Below are 20,817 nucleotides of genomic sequence, written 5' to 3' on the forward strand. Positions count from 1 at the left end.
CCTGGCATAGTGAGGACTATGTGGAGCCAGTATAAAAATGCAAGGTGGGCTAAGAAGGGTGAATAAGCCATTGGTAAGGTGTAATACGGGATGCCATAGCTTTGTGAGAGCTCTTATCCTGGTCTTAAAAGTAGCACCGCTGTGAAGGGCTATAGTGAGCGTCTCTGCAGCTTGAGAAATGCCTGAGAATGCAGGTGCCCTGTGGGCAGTCCAAGAGGAGATATCCCCTTTATCCAAAGTTGTATTGCAACGTGAAGTAGGCAGGCATAACACTGATTGGGGAATGGCTTTCTCTGGACTATGGGATAAATTACTAGTTGCCAATTTTAGGATGGTTCAAACAGCTTTTCTTAGTTTGCATCACCTTGCTACTCTTGTGTTCGACTTGTGTGGGAAGGTGGTGCTCTTTGTGTCTGTGCCAGGATGCCATAAGGGAATACGAGGTATGGGAGAGGCGTGAGCTAAGAGAAAAGGTGGAGAGCGGGGCTTATTTCAGAACACATCAAGAAAGAATCAAATGATCCAGCAGGTGGAAGTCCTGGTAGGTGAAAGAAAAGGGGGGAACTGAAGGGTGATAGAAGGGCCCCACAGTGAGGGAGAGAAAGAAAGTGTCACAGAAACTGGGACAGGGGAGTGGAAAGATGGTTTCTGTCAAAGTTGTTAGAAGAATGGGGAGTGCAGACAGTGAGTGTGGAAAAACAAGGGGGATGAAGGCCATAAAGATAAGGGTGGAACAGCCCGAGAACAGTGGAGTGATTAGATGTCCACAGGGCAGCTGGAACCATTTTGGAGGGTGCCCCTCCTGCAGGGTTGAAAGTTTACAGCAAGGAAGATGACAAGGCTTAGTGAGGAAGATGATGAGCCTTCATCCAGCCAGCCCGTAATGCTTCCGCCTTTCCTTTCTCTTCCACTCGCAGGGGGTCTGGATTCCCACCTTTGGCTCCTTTGACACCATCTCCAAGGACATCGGTACTGAGGACAGGACAGTGACTCTGTGCTGGCCCGTGTTTCACCTGGCCAGCAACCTCATAGCTATGCACCACCTCAAGGCCCGCAGGGGGTCCCTGCCAGGTAGGAGGGGGGATTAAATCTCTGCTGGCTTCGTGGACAGGGCAAACAGGGCCACCGCCTCCCTTCTCAGAAGCAGACCTCCCCTTCTGGGGAGCCTGTCCAAACGCGGGGCCGTTCTGGATGATGTCCCTTAGAAGCAGTTCTAGGTGGAACAGCAACCGTATCATCAACCCTGTATCTGGTATTTTCTCAGCCCCCAGGAAGGTGGAGCACCTGAAGTACAGCCAGGTAGCTACAGCTGCTTTTGTGAGCTGGCAGACAGCGCAGTCGTGCATCCAAAGCACGGTGTTGCTGCTCTCCGGCCGCCTGCAAAATGGGGAGAACGTGGCCATGGTCCTGAAGGACGTCGGAGTGCTCCTCATTGACGGGCTGACGTTCCAAATGAAGTTCTATTCACAGCATTGCCAACAGGTGAGGCTGGAGGCTGTGGGCTGAGATGTGCGTGGGGGTGACCGAACGAGAGCCCATTCCCTAACGCTAAAGTGTCGCTGCTTGTTTGTGGGCATCTGAGAGTGCTGGGATGGGGACGGCAGGATCCCCCCAGTTCACAGGGCTGGCCCCTCTCCACATCTCAGCCACTCAGGTGGACCTCTCCTGCTCTGTCCTTTCAGTGTTCTGCCACCCATCCGGGCAGTGCCTGAAGCCCCAGAGCAGCCAATGAGCTGCCAGCTGCAGGGCCTGGAGGGAACAGAGAGCCGAGAAGAGCTGGGCCGAACAAGATGCATCAAGTTCCTCGATGAAGAAGGAGGACCAGAGGAAGCCCAGCGTGAGGGTGCGCTGCCCGAGCTGCAGGAAGCCAAGGCCTCATGCAGCCAAGAGCCAGCATCGTCCTCTGGGTCCACGTCCAGCCTATCCACGGAGATCCCAGGCAAACCATCCATGCTGGCGCTTTGGGCATTCGAGTCAGTGAAACTTCTCAGGCAGAGGGCTAAGAAGATCAGCGAAGCGCAGGAGCAACCAAAGTAAATGGCAGCAGCAACATCTTGTGGTGAGACCTGCCTGCCCGAGCAGTCCTCCCACAGCAGATCTAGATTGCTGCCACCCATAACGGAAAAAACAGGGTCTCCCACTGAAAAGGCGGCAGCAGAAACATCTCACGTAGATCCCAGCCTGCCCAAGGAGCCCTCTGTTGTCAGATCTGGGTTGCTGCCACCCATTAAGGAAGGAGCGGGGTCTCCCGCTGAAGAGATGGCAGGAGCGGCTTCTCATGGCGAGACCAGCCATGAGTCCCCCGCCATCACATGCACATTTCTGCCACCCATAAGGAAAGAAACAGGGTCTCCCAGGAGTCAGACTCCAAATACCACAGCCCCACTCCGCAGGAAGGGCACACATTCCCACGCTGATGTGGGTGTGTTGTGCCCAGGACAGTCAGAGCTCCACTAGAGGCTGCAAAACAGCTGCTGAGTCCCACTTATTCCATTGAGACCCATTTGTGTCATTCCTGCATGCCACCTCCTTGAAGAAAATCAAAGGAACAAGGAGACTGAGTGTGGACTCTTCCAAGACCTCTTGCCTCTTTAGGAGCAAAACCCTATAGCTGGAAGTGTTCGAGGCAAGGGGTAAAGAATGGCATGGCTTAGTAATATTGCTATTCTATAGCAACATTATTGCTATACCTATATTATTATAAATCTATATATCTGTATCTATTATATCTATCTATATCTATATCTATTATATATCTATATTAACTATATAATGTTGTATTCTCTTTCTATTCTACAGCACTACATCATAGCTAATATAAACATCTAAATACAAATAAACAATAATCAAAACACAATATGCACGTGTGTCTGTATACATATATATAGCCAGAGTTACTGACTGCACTGCCCTAGAATCAAATTCCCTTACGGTACACATCGAACATCCCGCCTAAGCCCAAGCCCAACCCCAAGCCTACGCCTACGCTATTCCTAACTTCTCCCTTGTTCTGCTTTCCAAGCCCCTGGATTGGCACACTGCTTTTTGGCCTGGCAGGGCACCTGGCAGGCTGGATTTTGGCCTTGGAGGTCTTCCTTTGCAATGTGCTATGGGGAAGGGAAGGGGATCCAGTATGTTTAGTGCAGAGTCGGGGAGATTGTGAACCTGAAGTACTCAGCCAATGAGGAACTGGGGGAGAAAGTGATCAGCTTGGAGTAACTGGGCCTAAAAGTTGCAACGCTGCTTTCTGCATGCTCTCCTGCTTGAAGGGGACCTGCCGTTGCAATTGCCAATCAATTGCCATCCTGATAAGTGATCTAGATATTTCTTCACTGGGCACCAGAGGGCAGCACTGGTCATCAGAGCCTCATTATCTGACTCAGTTCTTTCTGGGGTGCCACGTAGCCACAAGAATTTTTTCTTGAGACCTAATATGGTGTTTAGAGGACAGTACTGCATGATGGGATACTGCATATGTTTCAAGCCGCCCAGCGGTTGCCTCCACCATGGTAAGCACATAATGATCGGGACAGGCTGGATGGCTGGGCTGAACCCATTGGGATGAGGTTCAACAAGACCAAGAGCCGGATCCTGCGCTTTGACCACATCATCCCCAGGCAAATCTTCAGGTGTGGGGCAGAGTGGCTGGAAGGCTGCGTAGAGGACCTGGACCTGGGGGCAGTGATCGATGCTTGGCTGAACTTGAGCCATTGGTGTGCCCAGCAGGCCAAGAAGGCCAACAGCATCCTGGCTTGTATCAGAAACAGCATTGGCAGCAGGAGCGGGGCAGTGATTGTCCCCTTATACTCATCTCTGATGAGGCCGCACCTCCCGTGCTGTGTCCACTTTTGGGCCCCTCACTGCAAGGAAGACATCACAACCTTGGAGCGTGTCCAGAGGAAATGACTGTGGTCATCTGAAGGCTTTGTTGGTTGTCAGAGGGCTCCACTGGTTGTCAGAGATGTTCATTGACCATCAGAAGGCTTCAGTGATCGAGAAGGGGTGTCACTGGTCATCAGAGGGCTTCGTTGGTCATCGGGAGATTGGAGGTGTCTGTGGGAGGGGATATGCGGACTTTGGGTAATGGGGTTGGGGCTCTGACACAAGAGGCATAAAGCAGACCCAAAGGAGGGCCAAGTGTCTGCAATAAGAGAGCGGCTAAAAGGAGGGTGACGTGGTCACACTGTGTCCATGCAGAGGTGGATCAAAGTGTAACAGGTTTGGGAGGAACTGTATGGAGGCGCTGAGAGAGAGCAGAGGGAGGTTATTGGGGCTGCTTGGCAGCATGAGGAGCTCCATCCTTTAGGACTTTGGAGCAGGTGATGCGACAGGGTGGGGAAGGCCACAGGGGTGCAGGACATGGTGTGCATGGCATGGAGCTGGGGAAGGCTCCCGGCACTTTGAGGTGGCCACAGCCAGGCAAGGACAGATCCCAGCTGTCCCTGCTGAGCATGAGAACAAGGACACAGACACGCAGCGTGTAGCTTTGCTGAGGGATTTATTGATCATCATGGGATGTCACTGATTATCAGGGTCTTCACTGGGCACCAGAGGATGTCAGAGGGCAGCACTGGCAAGGAGGAGCCTTGTCCCTGCAGGGTTTGTCCCCAGGGACTCAGGGCAGGAGAAGGACTGGCAGCAGCCAAGAGACCCAGGGCAGGACGTTGAGTCCCCTGGGGACAGAAGCCACAGCCCCTGTCCCACCTTAATGATGAATCTGGGCCATCCATAGGGCCTGCCCCCTCCAGATCCGTTCCTCTGCACAGCTTCATGGAGTGCAAGGGAAGGGCTGGAGGTGACAGTGCCCAGGTCCCCTGGAACAGGCCACAGACAGTCATCAATTAATGCCATCATGACTATGCCATCAATTAATTCCCAGCCCCTGATGCCCGGTCCTCAGGGCTGCGGAGACACCCAGCGTCCCCCAAGTGCCCTGTGGTGCAGGGGCCCATTGTGAGCGCTAGAACAACGTGGCCAAGTCACGGTCCTGTAGCCTGCTCAGCCCCAACTGCCCCCCATTGCCTCCTTCCCCTGCCCATTGCCCACCAATATCAGGAGGGAGCCCAACAACAGCCCCCGCGGTGTCCCCAAGGCCCATGGAACTGAGAGAACAGCCACACATCCCAGCCCCGTCCTCGCCCCAGGGTCACCCCTCAACTCACAGCTCCAGGAGAGGGAGAAAGCAGAGATGGGTCAGCACTGTCAGGCGGGGCAGGCAGCAGTGCCAGCATCATAATGGGCAGCTGGCCATGATGTCACCACGTTGCCGTGGTGACGTTTGTGACACGGCCACCCTGGAGGGGGGTGAAGGCAGAGCACGGAGGAGGGTCCTGCATCCTGAAGGAGCATCTGGTACAGAGCAGACGCATCTGAAGGATGAGCTCCAGCATGGCCGGTGCCGAGAAGGAGCAACCCGGGATGAGTGAGAACGGCCCCAGGGCGGGCCTTGCCTCTGGACAAACATGCGCTAATACCAAAGGTACACGGGCCCGCAGCCACCACGGGAGCGGTGCTGCAGCCAGTCTTGGGATGGAGATGGCACTTTACATCTGCCACCTCCCTCCTGCCCAGCAGTGGGAGGGGTGCCGGGAAGCGGCAGGTGCAGAGTGTGACCTGCTTTTCCTTTGATCTGCAGAGCGAGTTGCGGTCTGGGATGCGGTGGCCGCCTTGGTACACGAGAGTCTCCTGGTGCACAAGGTGCGTTTGTTGGCTGCCGGGTTCCTCCTCGCCCTGTCCGGCTCAGCCTGGACTTCCTCTGAGTCTTCCCCTGCACACACAGCAGGAAGCTTACCCCGTGTTTCCCTGCTGAGCTGCATTTGGGAGGGAGGGCGAGGGGAAGGAGAGGGCTGTGCAGCCCCAAAGCCGTCCCCGCTGCCCTGGCTTGTGCCTCTGAACAGCAGGAGGGGGCTCCTGAGATCTGTCCCCGCAAAGGACCACCTCCAGCTCTTCCTCCAGCCAGCCCGTAACGCGTCCTCCCTCTCTTCCTCCTCCACTCGCAGGGGGTCTGGATTCCCACCTTCGGCACCTTTGACATCATCTCCAGGGAGATCAGGATGGAGGACGGGACTGTGACCCTGTGCTGGCCCGTGTTTCACCTGGCCAGCAACCTCATAGCTATGCACCACCTCAAGGCCCGCAGGGGGTCCCTGCCAGGTAGGAGGGGGGATTAAACCCTTGCTGGCTTCGTGGACAGGGCAAACAGGGCCACCGCCTCCCTTCTCAGAAGCAGACCTCCCCTTCTGGGGAGCCTGTCCAAACGCGGGGCCAATCTGGATGATGTCCCTTAGAAGCAGTTCTAGGTGGAACAGCAACCGTATCATCAACCCTGTATCTGGTATTTTCTCAGTCGAAAGGAAGGTGGAGCCCCTGCACTGCAGCCAGGTGGCTGCAGCCGCCTCTGTGAGCTGGCAGACAGTGAAGTCGTGCATCCAAAGCACGGTGTCGCTGCTCTCCAGTTGCCTGCAGAATGGGGAGAACGTGGCCATGGTCCTGAAGGATGTCGGAGTGCTCCTTATTGACGGGCTGACTTTCCAAATGAAGTTCTATTATGACTTCCTGGAGAAGCTGTTGGGGAAAGAGAACTTCAGGGGAGCCGTTCGCAAGGTGAGCCGTAGGTTTCTCCATAGCCTGGGCAGTACCATCAGCCTCACTCAGCCCGCACACGGCTCACCAGGACCTGGGCAGCTGCTCGAGCTGTGCAGGTGTGGCGGTGCTGTCAGCTCTCCCTGCCTCGGGCTCCTCGTGTCCCCAGTGCCTCAGCCATGACCAGGACATCCCACAACCTCCCTGTTCCTCCCTTGCAGGCCCCCTCGCTGATGGACATGGGGGTGTCCCGTGTGAAACCAGTGGCTTCCCTGGTGTTCTCAAAATGCCTTGTCGTCTTACCCAAGTGAGTATTTTTCTGCTGCTTGATGCAGCTGCTCAGCTCTCATTCTGTAGCGCTTGTGCCTCGTGTCCGTCAGTGTCCTGCCCAGGAGGATGTGCCAGAGAATCACAGAACGATTGGAGCAGGAAGGAACCCGAAAAGGGCACCCGGTCCCACTGCCCTGCGGACAACAGGGACACCTGCCTCCAAATGAGGTTGCTCTGAGGCTGGTCCAGCCAGGCCTTGAATGCCTATCCAGGCACCCAGCACCTCTCTGGGCAAGACATCCCAGTGCCTCGCCACCCTCCAGCTAAAACCTTCTTCCTCCCATCCCAGCCAGTCTTCCCTCTTTCTGCCTGAAACTGTTTCCCCTCCTCCTATCCCAAGTGACCGTGCTAGCGGCTTTAGAAAGCCTTCATGCGGCATGAAAATGTGCCTGTGAGCAGACAAGCAGAGAGAGCAGCAAGGATTGCTGTTGCACTGCGTCACACCGCTCACTGCCTTCTCCTCGCTTACAGGTTCCAAATGGAGTTGGTCCCCAAACTGCCGCCCCTGATACAGCGCAAGTCCTCTGGGAGCTTGTCTGGGTCACAGAAGTCAACAAAAGAAGAGACTTTGCCACCTCTTACTGGGGCCAAGAAAGGTGAAGTGGCTTCCAGCTCTTTTCCACAGCACGGGCAATCAACTGGTGGTGGGCAGACCCTTGCTGACCTTCATCCCAGGGCTCTCACTTGCATCAAACCTTCCTGCTGGCTCAGCACGGCCTTTTCCCCTTAGGTTGTGGTTGGCCTGTCCAAAAGGAAGGTGCTGTGTGTGACGTACCCCCATCCCTGGCTATGGCAGGAGGATGTGGGGATCTCAGGCCCTGCCCTCCCGCAGTGGAAGGACAGGGACCTCAAAAGTCACCCTGCCACCTTCTTGTCACCAGCCAGCTCCTCTTTCCCAAAGCCAGCGTCCCTCCTGCAGCCCAAAACAGAGCTGAACTGCAGAGAGGGGGAGTAGAGACAGAGATGGTTTCAGGGCGGGTTCTGGGAACAGGCCTGAGTGCTGCTTGTGAGCGAGCCAAAGGCTTGACGGTGAATCTCCTCTTCCTTCCCAACTGCAGTGAGATTTGACAACACTCCAACATATATTAGACGCCTGAGCACTGCAACTGTTGATGGAGAGCAGTTGCGAAGGATAAAGAACAGACTGCGGAGGGAGAGCATTGCCAACAGGTGAGGCTGGAGGCTGTGGGCTGGGATGTGCGTGGGGGTGACCCAACGAGAGCCCATTCCCTAACGCCAAAGGGTCGCTGCTTGTTTGTGGGCGCCCGAGAGTGCTGGGATGGGGACGCCAGGATCCCCCCAGTTCACAGGGCTGGCCCCTCTCCACATCTCAGCCACTCAGGCGGACCTCTCCCGCTCTGTCCTTTCAGTGTTCTGCCACCCATCCGGGCAGTGCCTGAAGCCCCAGAGCAGCCAATGAGCTGCCAGCTGCAGGGCCTGGAGGGAACAGAGAGCCGAGAAGGGCTGGGCCGAACAAGACGCATCAAGTTCCTCGATGAAGAAGGAGGAGCAGAGGAAGCCCAGCGTGAGGGTGCGCTGCCCAAGCTGCAGGAAGCCAAGGCCTCGTGCAGCCAAGAGCCAGCATCGTCCTCTGGGTCCGCGTCCAGCCTATCCTCAGAGACCCCAGGCAAACCATCCACGCTGGCGCTTCGGGCATGCGACTCGGTGAAACTTCTCAGGAAAAGGGCTAAGAAGATCAGCAAAGCGCAGGAGCAACCAAAGGAAATGGCAGCAGCAACATCTTGTGGTGAGACCTGCCTGCCCGAGCAGTCCTCCCACAGCAGATCTAGATTGCTGCCACCCATAACGGAAAAAACAGGGTCTCCCACTGAAAAGGTGGCAGCGGAAACATCTCACGTAGATCCCAGCCTGCCCAAGGAGCCCTCTGTTGTCAGATCTGGGTTGCTGCCACCCATTAAGGAAGGAGCGGGGTCTCCCGCTGAAGAGATGGCAGGAGCGGCTTCTCATGGCGAGACCAGCCATGAGTCCCCCGCCATCACATCCGCATTTCTGCCACCCATAAGGAAAGAAACAGGGTCTCCCAGGAGTCAGTCTCCAAATACCAAAGCCCCACTCCGCAGGAAGGGCACACCCTACCCACGCTGATGTGGGTGTGTTGTGCCCAGGACAGTCAGAGCTCCACTAGAGGCTGCAAAACAGCTGCTGAGTCCCACTTGTGCCATTGAGACCCATTTGTGTCATTCCTGCATGCCACCTCCTTGAAGAAAATCAAAGGAACAAGGAGACTGAGTGTGGACTCTTCCAAGACCCCTTGCCTCTTTAGGAGCAAAACCCTATAGCTGGAAGTGTTCGAGGCAAGGGGTAAAGAATGGCATGGCTTAGTAATATTGCTATTCTATAGCAACATTGTTGCTATACCTATATTATTATAAATCTCTCTATATATCTATATCTATTATATCTATCTATCTATATCAATTATATATCTTTATAATATTGTATTCTCTTGTTATTCTACATCACATCATACTTAATATAAACATCTAAATACAAATAAACAATCAAAACACAATATGCACATGTGTCTGTATACATATATATAGCCCGAGTTACCGACTGCACTGCCATTTGTGCCGTGTCACAGCCCCCCAGCTCCCACAAAGCGGGGAAGCAGGGGCAGCCGGGCCTGCTGTGCAGATACATAGGCAGGCATACAGATACCTCACATGGCATCGTGGCTCCTCTGCCTTGTTTGGTTCCTGGCAGGTTTGTTTTCAGACAGGCACTCAGCCAAGCCTCTACACCCAGAGCAGCCTTTACATCTGGCAGCCGGTCACAAGTGGTGTCCCCAGGGCTCGGCACTGGGGACGCTCCTAATGAACGCCTTGATCAGGGATCTCGGCCAGGGCATTGAGTGCGCCCTCAGTAAGTTCACAGACAGCACCGAGCTGGGAGGGAGTGCTGATCTGCTGGAGAGGAGAAAGGTGCTGCAGATGCAGCTGGAGAGACTGCATTGGTTCCGTGGTTGGGCTGCAGTTGGACTGCAGGACCTCGAAGCTCTTCCCCAACCTGAGCAATTTTAGGATTCCATGATTCCAAACGCATCACTGATCCAAATGCATTCCATGATCACAGAATCACAGAATCACCCGGGTTGGAAGGGACCTCAAGGATCATGTAGTTCCAACCCCCCTGCCTAGCAGGGCCACCAAACATACACATTTACTAGATCAGGTTGCCCAGGGCCCTGTCCAACCTGGTCTTGAACACCTCCAAGGACGGGGCATCCACAACCTCACTGGGCAGCCTGTTCCAGGACCTAACCACCCTTCTAGTAAAGAACTTTTCCCTAACATCCAACCTAAATCTTCCCTCCTTCAACTTAAAACCATTTCCCCTAGTCCTGCTATTATCAGCCCTTTCGAAGAGTTTACTCCCCTCCTGGGAGTAAGTTCCCTTCAGGTACTGAAAGGCTGCAATGAGGTCACCCCGCAACCTTCTCTTCTCCAGGCTGAACAAACCCAACTCCCTCAGCCTGTCCTCATAGGGGAGGTGCTCCAGCCCCCTGATCATCTTTGTGGCCCTCCTCTGGACCCTTTCCAAAATCTCCATATCTTTTTTGTACTGAGGGCTCCACACCTGGACACAGTACTCCAGATGGGGCCTCACAAGAGCAGAGTAGAGAGGGACGATCACCTCCCTATCCCTGCTGACCACCCCTCTCCTGATGGAGCCCAGGATCCCATTTGCTTTTCGGGCTGCCAGAGCGCACTGCTGGCTCATGTTAAGTTTCTCATCTATCAGGACCCCTAGGTCTTTTTCGGGGAGATTGTGATCCTGAAGTACTCAGCCAATGAGGAACTGGGGGAGAAAGTGATCAGCTTGGAGTAACTGGGCCTAAAAGTTGCAACGCTGCTTTCTGCATGCTCTCCTGCTTGAAGGGGACCTGCCGTTGCCGTTGCAATTGCCAATCAATTGCCATCCTGATAAGTGATCTAGATATTTCTTCACTGGGCACCAGAGGGCAGCACTGGTCATCAGAGCCCCATTATCTGACTCAGTTCTTTCTGGGGTGCCATGTAGCCACAAGAATTTTTTCTTGAGACCTAATATGGTGTTTAGAGGACAGTACTGCATGATGGGATACTGCATATGTTTCAAGCCGCCCAGCGGTTGCCTCCACCGTGGTAAGCACATAATGATCGGGACAGGCTGGATGGCTGGGCTGAACCCATTGGGATGAGGTTCAACAAGACCAAGAGCCGGATCCTGCGCTTTGACCACATCATCCCCAGGCAAATCTTCAGGTGTGGGGCAGAGTGGCTGAGGCTCCGCGCGCGGGAGCAGCCGTCATCTTGTGGCTCGGGGCCGCCTGGCTGTTACTTCATTCGGCTGAAGCCGCTGCCGCAGCCAGGGCCGCCCTTCACGGCAGCGCCGCTGCAGCCGCTGCGCGCCGGAGCTGTCCGGGCAGCACCGAGACGGAACCGCGGCACGACGGGAGCGGTGCTGAGGACGGCGGCGCCGGAGGTGTGCGGGAGGTCGGGTCCGGGCCAGGGCGAGGAACCGTGCGCGGCCCGAAGCGGCCCGCCCTGCCCTGCCCTCCCCTCCGGCGTGGGATGCGGGGATTTGGAGCGGTTGAAGGACTCGGGGCCTTAACGGCCGCAGCGCTGCTGCCCGCATCCGGGCGGTGCCCCCCCCCCGAGGCGTCCAGCGCTGCTCCCGGTGCCCCCCGGGGCTGAGGTGGGCTGTGGGTGTAGGGGGCAGTGAGGGAGGAGTGGGGGCACTGGGGGAGTTTAGGAGGCTGTGGGAGGACTATGGGGTAATATGGGGCTGTAGGGAGAGTGTAGGGTAATGTGGGGCTGTGGGGGGCAGTGGGATGGATATATAGGTGAATAGTGGGGGATATGGGGTTGTAGTGGGCTGTGTGGGGATACCAAGGGATATGAGGAAATGGGTAGGTGTGAGGGGAATGTGTGGTCTGCCGGTGGCTGTAGGGGGATATGGGGATGTAGGTAGCTGTTGTGGGAATATAGAAAGGTGTGAGGGGGCTGTCAGGAGAGATCTGGGGCTATAGGGAGCACTGAGGATGCTGAAGAGGGATATAGGGCTGTGCGGGGCTTATAGAGGAGGATCTGGGGCTGTAGGGTGCTAGGGGGGCTTCAGGGGTAGATGTAGGTGTATATGGGACTATGGGGAGCTTCCTAGTGGCCACAGGGGGGCTATGGGGTTCTAGAAAGTTGTGTGGAACTAATGAAGTGGTATAGGAGGCTATGGGACAGCGGGGGCTCTGGGGAGGATATAGGGGACTGTGGAGGGGGTCCAGGGCTGATTCTGTGCTTTGGGGGGCTACAGGGGATCATGGGGCTGTAGGGAGCTGGGGGGCTGGGGTGCTCTGTAGGGCTGTGGGGGAGCTCTAAGGTTCTAAGTGGGGCCTGTAGGGTGCTCTGGGTAGGCTATAGGAGGATTATGGGGGATACGTGTCTCTAGGGGGCTGTGGGTGGGCAGTAAGAAGATTCTAGTGGGATACAGGGCTATAGGGGATGTATGGGGCTATAGGGTGGGTTGTAGGGGCATGTGGGGTCAAGAAGGCTCTCCCTCGCTTCCCCATTCCCTTTGCCCCTCCCTTCCCCCTTCCATAGCAGAGTGGGTGAAATGCTAGCTCTGAAGTTTGAATCAGAATTGGAATTGTATTGGACTAGAATATGACAGTTTTGTGGTCTTGGATCTGAACTGTGTTTTCTTCTGGGGCTTCAGGTCCAGGTACTGTTTAATAATGGCTTTGGAGAAGGTTTCAGCGTCCAGTCTCCTGCTCAGGAAGAAAGAAGGAGGTTTCTGGAGGACTTGCTGACGAGTGGAGCTGCTGCTGAACCTCCCCTTCCAAGAAGGCAGCAGGTGAGGCCGTGGTGCATCTCAGCCATTCCATAGTGCAAGGTAGCAGTGATTCAGGCTGTGCTTTGCTCTGATTCTCCAGCAGCACTTGTGCTTGTATGTGAGCAGCAGGCGGCCGCTAAGGTTGTGTGCTGGCTGCAGGCTGGGCAGGCACGGGAAGCACTGCCTGCAGCAGCACCAGCTGAGCCGAGGTACCAATGGGCTGGACTGGAAGCACTGAGGTTTTGGGGGCCTGATGCACAGAGGGAGGCCAATAAAGAGACCACGAGTCCATGAGTATTTAAGGCACAAAGGAAGGCTTAGAGGGGTGATGGAGAACACGTCTGGAGGCACAGATGCCTGCAAGCTGCTCTGGAAGCATAGAGGGAGGCCTGAAGGCCTAGAGGTTGCCCAGGAGGCTTAGAGGCCTTCAGGTAAAATAGCCTGGAGAGAGGCTAAGAGCCTGGCCAAGAGGCCTTGCAGCTTAGTAGTCCTGAGGCCAAACTGAGGCATGGAGGCCAAGAAAGAGGGAGTCTAGATGAGCAGAGGCCAAGAGGAACTGGAGGTCAAGTGCCCTCCAACCTCAGGGTCTGGACAGCTACAGCCCAAGAAGGCTGATGGCCTTGAAGTTGGACTGGAGATCTTGAGACGGTCTTTGCTCCCCCTCCAGCTGGTTGTGAAGAGCCCTTCCGTTGTGGAGAGGGCTGCGGGTTGAGTTCAGCATCTCCTGATGTGTCACAGAGATCCAGGGCTTTCAAGAAGCTGCTTCTTTAAAGTGCTTTGGATGGTGGATGTTCCTAGACAGAGCGCTTGTCTCCTCCAAGCTCTGAAGCCCAAGGTTTGTTCTGCAGGTCCCGCTGATGGCACAGGCATCAAACAGCCCAGAGCTCGTGGCTGGGGAGAGGCTGCGTATTGTGTTGTGAAGGGAGAACTGGAGGAGGGCTTTGAGCAGCGCTGTGCAGGAATGCAAGCAGCTGGTAAGAGAGAGGAGGTGTGTGTGCTGAGAGCAAGGGCTGTACGGCTCATCTCTGGGTGCTGACAGGGAATGCAGGCAGAGCTCTTTGCTCTCTGTTCTTTCCTGCAAGTCTGCGGCCCTTCAGAGCGTGCTGAGTTTGGGCAGCACGATGACAAGCCAAGGGTGGCAGCAGGAGATGCAGCACAGCCCTCTCCAGCAGCCAGGTGCATTTGTTCCTCTTGCTGCTTCTTAAGAAGGTGTGTTGAGCTTCCACAGTTGGTGCCATGGTAGCCTGTTTTGAAGGCTTTTAAGCTCTTCCTCTGATGCTCGCATCTTAAGACAGCGAAGGACTTCCCTGGCTGTGTAGGAATGGTTCCTGTACAAGGGCCTGGCTGTCTGTGTCTGTTCCAGATGCTGAAGGGGATGGTGATGTGAGTGCAATGATGGAGCTGGCTTTTGAATGGCAATTGCACCCGGCTGATGTGCAGCTCTTTCTGACACAGGCAGGAGACGGGTGGTGGGACTACAGCTCCTCTGGCAGTTTTGCAGCAAAGCTGTTAAGTAGAAGATAGGGATTTCTTTACTAGGAGAGTGGTGAGGTCTTGGAACAGGCTGCCCAGGGACATTGTGGATGCCCCATCCCTGGAGGTGTCCAAGGCCAGACTGGATGGGGCCCTGGGTAACCTGATCTAGTAAACATGGAAGTTTGGTGGCCCTGCCAGGCAGGGGGGTTGGAGCTTCATGATCTTTGACGCCCCTTCCAACCTGGGTCATTCTGTGGTTCTCTGACTCTGTGATTTGAAAGAAGAAGAACTCAGCTATGTTTCCTGTTCTTCCCCTGGCTATCCCCTGGCCTCGGCCCAGATTACCATTGCATTGCAGTAGGTGTTCCTTCCATCCCCGTGGCTGCCCCTTGCTTTCCAGAAGGTTGCCCTTTCTTTCCCACGACAGCCCGCCCATAATTCCCTGAATGCCCCAATACCCGTCAGTATTTCCCATCCAAGAACCTGTAGCCACCCCGCAACCCCCACAGAGCCCCAGAACCCTTCCAGGACTTCCTCAGACCCAGTACGCCTTCCCCATTGCTAGCCTGACAGGACCCCCATCACCATTCAAGGACTCCCAGAGCCCTGCTGGGGCCCCTCTTCACCCCCGTATCCTTCCAGATCCCATCCAGCAGCACGGTGCTGGGACAGGAGGGGCTGCTGCAGGAGGGGAATGCAGTGCTGGAAAAGGTGTAGGGCACAGATGTGGCGTAGGGGGCCCGGGGGCATGTAGAGAGTGGTTTGGGGTGAGAATGGGGGATGTGGGTCAGTGTTGGAGTGCATGTATTGAGTTCTTCCTGAGAGGAAATTGGGGTTCCCTGTGGCCCAAAGGTGGAGCCCTGATCTATCACCACACATGACCCCATAACCCCATATAACTCCACGTGACCCCAAGGCTCCACATGACCCATAACCCCATAAGCCCAGATGAGGCTGTGGACAGTGCTGGGTCTGTTCCTGGGTCATTCAGGGGTACTGTAGAGTGGCTCTGGGGTTGCTGTAGAACAGCACTCTCTATATGCCCTAGACCCTCATCTCGCCCACATCCTGGGGGCAAGATGGAAGTCTAAGGGGCTATGGGGGAGTCCCGTGTGCAGGACAGATTCATCACCTGCTGCCCCACAGCAGCCCCCAGAGCCATCCTAGTGCAGCCCTGGAACAGCCCCATCACTGCCCACGGCCCGTGGCCAGCAGCAGTTCCAGCACCAGCACTGTGTTGGGTAAAGGCAGCTCCTAGGTGTGGCTCTGCCCCACAGCTTCCCCAGAGTGCCCCTTAGCCTTCCCGTAGGCATCCTTTCACTGCCCCACCACCCCGTGTGGCTTCCCCCCATCCCAGCAGATCCCCCTCACATCACTTCTGTACCTTCACAAGTTTTCTTTTTCTGGCTTTCTCATTCACCCCTACACGCCAACGGAACATTGCACCAACATTCTGCAACCATTCATGTGGGCTCTTATCCAACCAGAGCCGCCATCCATTCTTTCTTCTCCTCGAGGTGTCCTTGGTTCTTGTGCTGTTTATCTTGCTCCGCAGCTGCTGCTCCGTGCAGTCCTTCTTGTGTTCCCACAGTAAGGACTGCCAGGAAAGAAACCATTTGCCAAACCTCTGCGCCACAGACTGCCAAGGAACTCCATACGTTCCCAGGAATGGCAGGAGGGTGCTGACTATGGATACACGGCTACGGACTCCAGACAGCCTGATGAAATGAGTACGGGATGGCCATGGTGCCTGAGGGCGGTGGCTGCTCTGATGCTCGATATTCAAAAAGCCCATAAATCTACACTGGGCCAAAGGATCCCGGTTTTAATATCTCCTACATTGTTGACTGTATTGGAGGCAAAGCGGGACATTGGCTCTCACCCCAAAGAAATAATTGTTCCTAATATTGTCAACCCAGTATCTTTCCTTAGCAGACCTCATGGAGAATCAGTATTACGTGACTGCTTTGAAACAACTGAAGCTGCACGTTGCTGCCGGTCCGTCGGACCTGAAGGATGAACCCTTAGAAGATGCAGAAGTTCCTGGTTTCCCGACAGCTGCAGTTTTGTGAGACAAGGAGGCTGCAAGGCAGGATATGCAGTAACTGTTACTGAGCAGGTAATGGAAGCACTACCATCAGCTGTGGGGACTTCCCCTCAGAAGGCTGGAATAACTGCCTTGACAAGAGCCTTAATTATATCGACCGATGCTAATTATGTCTTTGGGGTGCCACACGCTCATAGTGCCATCTGAAAATGGCAAGGATTGCTCACACACAAGGAAAACAGTATGATGTAAATCTACCAATGGTTATTATACGCTGTAAAGGACATCAGAAAGGCAACACTGTACAGGAAATAGGGAATAAGATGATGGGTCAGGTGGCAGAACAGGCAGTTGAAGAAGGTTTCAGTTCCAGACGGTAAACTTAAAATCTCTGAACCTGAGTCAAAACCTGTAAAATATTCTAAAGAGGACAGGAGTGCAATTAATGATTTAAAAGGGAAGAGAGCAAGCTGAAAGGTGGGTGCATGCCCAGATGGTCGCATTCTTCTGCCCCTTAGTATTTTATGGACACTGGTTATAAGGGAAGGTAAGGGGATACACTGGGCAAATGGACTCTACAAAGTACGATCCCAGTGCCAGGAACAGGGCACAAGTGGGCCTAATGGGAAAGGGTACCTTCCAGGGCAACAGTGGCAAATTGAGTTCTCAGAGCTACCAAGAAAAGGGGGGTATCGCTGTATGTTGGTACCTTTTTTAGTGGCCGGAGGCTTCCCTTGTAGAACTGTTCAGGCACGTGCAGTCATTAAAGTATTTTGACAGGAGATGATTCCAAGATGCTGAGGAACTACTTGGTCTGTCAAGGAAAGTGCTCCATGGAAAGTTAAACATAAAGAAATGACGAGTCGGTCACTAATTTGCTTTGCAGTGTAATTAGTAGCTTTCCAAAAACATAATACTTCCTTGATTGCTGGGTCTGTACACGATTACCAAAGGCAGGGACGGAAGCACCGTGATCTGGGACCCTGTGACTAAATTCATCTGCTCAGTACAGATATAAAAGCGGTCAAAGGGAGTCCATTTACTGAGGGGCAGGTGCCATATTAAACAGTGGCCGCTATGAAGGGAAGTAATAAGACTCTGATTAATGGGCATGAGTATCAAAACGGAAGTAATAGAATGAGCAAGTGTTGTTCGGGTAAAGGCTTTGGGTGGCTGTGGGGAGATGGGAGAGCTCAAACTCCCACCTGGCATAGTGAGGACTATGTGGAGCCAGTATAAAAATGCAAGGTGGGCTAAGAAGGGTGAATAAGCCATTGGTAAGGTGTAATACGGGATGCCATAGCTTTGTGAGAGCTCTTATCCTGGTCTTAAAAGTAGCACCGCTGTGAAGGGCTATAGTGAGCGTCTCTGCAGCTTGAGAAATGCCTGAGAATGCAGGTGCCCTGTGGGCAGTCCAAGAGGAGATATCCCCTTTATCCAAAGTTGTATTGCAACGTGAAGTAGGCAGGCATAACACTGATTGGGGAATGGCTTTCTCTGGACTATGGGATAAATTACTAGTTGCCAATTTTAGGATGGTTCAAACAGCTTTTCTTAGTTTGCATCACCTTGCTACTCTTGTGTTCGACTTGTGTGGGAAGGTGGTGCTCTTTGTGTCTGTGCCAGGATGCCATAAGGGAATACGAGGTATGGGAGAGGCGTGAGCTAAGAGAAAAGGTGGAGAGCGGGGCTTATTTCAGAACACATCAAGAAAGAATCAAATGATCCAGCAGGTGGAAGTCCTGGTAGGTGAAAGAAAAGGGGGGAACTGAAGGGTGATAGAAGGGCCCCACAGTGAGGGAGAGAAAGAAAGTGTCACAGAAACTGGGACAGGGGAGTGGAAAGATGGTTTCTGTCAAAGTTGTTAGAAGAATGGGGAGTGCAGACAGTGAGTGTGGAAAAACAAGGGGGATGAAGGCCATAAAGATAAGGGTGGAACAGCCCGAGAACAGTGGAGTGATTAGATGTCCACAGGGCAGCTGGAACCATTTTGGAGGGTGCCCCTCCTGCAGGGTTGAAAGTTTACAGCAAGGAAGATGACAAGGCTTAGTGAGGAAGATGATGAGCCTTCATCCAGCCAGCCCGTAATGCTTCCGCCTTTCCTTTCTCTTCCACTCGCAGGGGGTCTGGATTCCCACCTTTGGCTCCTTTGACACCATCTCCAAGGACATCGGTACTGAGGACAGGACAGTGACTCTGTGCTGGCCCGTGTTTCACCTGGCCAGCAACCTCATAGCTATGCACCACCTCAAGGCCCGCAGGGGGTCCCTGCCAGGTAGGAGGGGGGATTAAATCTCTGCTGGCTTCGTGGACAGGGCAAACAGGGCCACCGCCTCCCTTCTCAGAAGCAGACCTCCCCTTCTGGGGAGCCTGTCCAAACGCGGGGCCGTTCTGGATGATGTCCCTTAGAAGCAGTTCTAGGTGGAACAGCAACCGTATCATCAACCCTGTATCTGGTATTTTCTCAGCCCCCAGGAAGGTGGAGCACCTGAAGTACAGCCAGGTAGCTACAGCTGCTTTTGTGAGCTGGCAGACAGCCCAGTCGTGCATCCAAAGCACGGTGTTGCTGCTCTCCGGCCGCCTGCAAAATGGGGAGAACGTGGCCATGGTCCTGAAGGACGTCGGAGTGCTCCTCATTGACGGGCTGACGTTCCAAATGAAGTTCTATTCACAGCATTGCCAACAGGTGAGGCTGGAGGCTGTGGGCTGAGATGTGCGTGGGGGTGACCGAACGAGAGCCCATTCCCTAACGCTAAAGTGTCGCTGCTTGTTTGTGGGCATCTGAGAGTGCTGGGATGGGGACGGCAGGATCCCCCCAGTTCACAGGGCTGGCCCCTCTCCACATCTCAGCCACTCAGGTGGACCTCTCCTGCTCTGTCCTTTCAGTGTTCTGCCACCCATCCGGGCAGTGCCTGAAGCCCCAGAGCAGCCAATGAGCTGCCAGCTGCAGGGCCTGGAGGGAACAGAGAGCCGAGAAGAGCTGGGCCGAACAAGATGCATCAAGTTCCTCGATGAAGAAGGAGGACCAGAGGAAGCCCAGCGTGAGGGTGCGCTGCCCGAGCTGCAGGAAGCCAAGGCCTCATGTAGCCAAGAGCCAGCATCGTCCTCTGGGTCCACGTCCAGCCTATCCACGGAGATCCCAGGCAAACCATCCATGCTGGCGCTTTGGGCATTCGAGTCAGTGAAACTTCTCAGGCAGAGGGCTAAGAAGATCAGCGAAGCGCAGGAGCAACCAAAGTAAATGGCAGCAGCAACATCTTGTGGTGAGACCTGCCTGCCCGAGCAGTCCTCCCACAGCAGATCTAGATTGCTGCCACCCATAACGGAAAAAACAGGGTCTCCCACTGAAAAGGCGGCAGCAGAAACATCTCACGTAGATCCCAGCCTGCCCAAGGAGCCCTCTGTTGTCAGATCTGGGTTGCTGCCACCCATTAAGGAAGGAGCGGGGTCTCCCGCTGAAGAGATGGCAGGAGCGGCTTCTCATGGCGAGACCAGCCATGAGTCCCCCGCCATCACATGCACATTTCTGCCACCCATAAGGAAAGAAACAGGGTCTCCCAGGAGTCAGTCTCCAAATACCACAGCCCCACTCCGCAGGAAGGGCACACATTCCCACGCTGATGTGGGTGTGTTGTGCCCAGGACAGTCAGAGCTCCACTAGAGGCTGCAAAACAGCTGCTGAGTCCCACTTGTGCCATTGAGACCCATTTGTGTCATTCCTGCATGCCACCTCCTTGAAGAAAATCAAAGGAACAAGGAGACTGAGTGTGGACTCTTCCAAGACCTCTTGCCTCTTTAGGAGCAAAACCCTATAGCTGGAAGTGTTCGAGGCAAGGGGTAAAGAATGGCATGGCTTAGTAATATTGCTATTCTATAGCAACATTATTGCTATACCTATATTATTATAAATCTATATATCTGTATCTATTATATCTATCTATATCTATATCTATTATATATCTATATTAACTATATAATGTTGTATTCTCTTTCTATTCTACAGCACTACATCATAGCTAATATAAACATCTAAATACAAATAAACAATAATCAAAACACAATATGCACGTGTGTCTGTATACATATATATAGCCAGAGTTACTGACTGCACTGCCCTAGAATCAAATTCCCTTACGGTACACATCGAACATCCCGCCTAAGCCCAAGCCCAACCCCAAGCCTACGCCTACGCTATTCCTAACTTCTCCCTTGTTCTGCTTTCCAAGCCCCTGGATTGGCACACTGCTTTTTGGCCTGGCAGGGCACCTGGCAGGCTGGATTTTGGCCTTGGAGGTCTTCCTTTGCAATGTGCTATGGGGAAGGGAAGGGGATCCAGTATGTTTAGTGCAGAGTCGGGGAGATTGTGAACCTGAAGTACTCAGCCAATGAGGAACTGGGGGAGAAAGTGATCAGCTTGGAGTAACTGGGCCTAAAAGTTGCAACGCTGCTTTCTGCATGCTCTCCTGCTTGAAGGGGACCTGCCGTTGCAATTGCCAATCAATTGCCATCCTGATAAGTGATCTAGATATTTCTTCACTGGGCACCAGAGG

At 54.1% G+C, this 20,817-nt stretch overlaps 2 protein-coding genes across 5 annotated transcripts; both read left to right on the forward strand.

Annotated features, from left to right (window-relative positions):
• The first annotated feature begins 5,646 nt into the window (after window positions 1-5,646).
• LOC146758197 (uncharacterized) lies at window positions 5,647-9,445 on the forward strand. Its single transcript, XM_085517391.1, has 6 exons — window positions 5,647-5,697; window positions 6,000-6,603; window positions 6,804-6,889; window positions 7,384-7,508; window positions 7,971-8,082; window positions 8,283-9,445. Exons 2-6 carry the CDS (start codon window positions 6,274-6,276, stop codon window positions 9,016-9,018), a joined length of 1,389 nt encoding a protein of 462 aa, XP_085373517.1. The 5' UTR covers window positions 5,647-5,697; window positions 6,000-6,273; the 3' UTR covers window positions 9,019-9,445.
• Window positions 9,446-10,386: 941 nt separating this feature from the next.
• On the forward strand, window positions 10,387-19,337 carry LOC146758198 (uncharacterized). 4 transcript variants are annotated; one of them, XM_085517392.1, is made up of 5 exons: window positions 11,645-12,765; window positions 16,156-18,012; window positions 18,389-18,542; window positions 18,736-18,953; window positions 19,154-19,337. In XM_085517392.1, exons 2-5 carry the CDS (start codon window positions 17,989-17,991, stop codon window positions 19,181-19,183), a joined length of 426 nt encoding a protein of 141 aa, XP_085373518.1. In that variant the 5' UTR covers window positions 11,645-12,765; window positions 16,156-17,988; the 3' UTR covers window positions 19,184-19,337. The 4 variants fall into 4 exon arrangements, 2 of the variants coding, with proteins under 2 accessions (XP_085373518.1, XP_085373519.1); XM_085517393.1 differs by lacking the exon at window positions 11,645-12,765 and having other exon boundaries at window positions 15,215-16,339; window positions 17,894-18,012; XR_014934939.1 differs by lacking the exons at window positions 18,736-18,953; window positions 19,154-19,337 and adding an exon at window positions 10,387-11,613 and having other exon boundaries at window positions 12,628-12,765; window positions 16,156-16,339; window positions 18,389-18,474.
• Window positions 19,338-20,817: the final 1,480 nt, after the last annotated feature.

The sequence above is a fragment of the Coturnix japonica genome, chromosome 16 (genome assembly GCF_054131305.1).
Source record: "Coturnix japonica strain WE chromosome 16, WE-NBRP24, whole genome shotgun sequence".
NCBI classification, from domain to species: Eukaryota; Metazoa; Chordata; class Aves; order Galliformes; family Phasianidae; genus Coturnix; species Coturnix japonica.

Coding starts and splice junctions, on each gene's coding strand:
- LOC146758197 (XM_085517391.1), top strand. CDS start 6,274: ATGATGTCCCTTAGAAGCAGTTCTAGGTGGAACAGCAACCGTATCATC. Junction 6,604..6,803: donor TCAGGGGAGCCGTTCGCAAG/GTGAGCCGTAGG, acceptor CCTCCCTTGCAG/GCCCCCTCGCTGATGGACAT. Junction 6,890..7,383: donor TGCCTTGTCGTCTTACCCAA/GTGAGTATTTTT, acceptor CCTCGCTTACAG/GTTCCAAATGGAGTTGGTCC.
- LOC146758198 (XM_085517392.1), top strand. CDS start 17,989: ATGATCCAGCAGGTGGAAGTCCTG. Junction 18,013..18,388: donor TCCAGCAGGTGGAAGTCCTG/GTAGGTGAAAGA, acceptor TTCCACTCGCAG/GGGGTCTGGATTCCCACCTT. Junction 18,954..19,153: donor ATTCACAGCATTGCCAACAG/GTGAGGCTGGAG, acceptor CTGTCCTTTCAG/TGTTCTGCCACCCATCCGGG.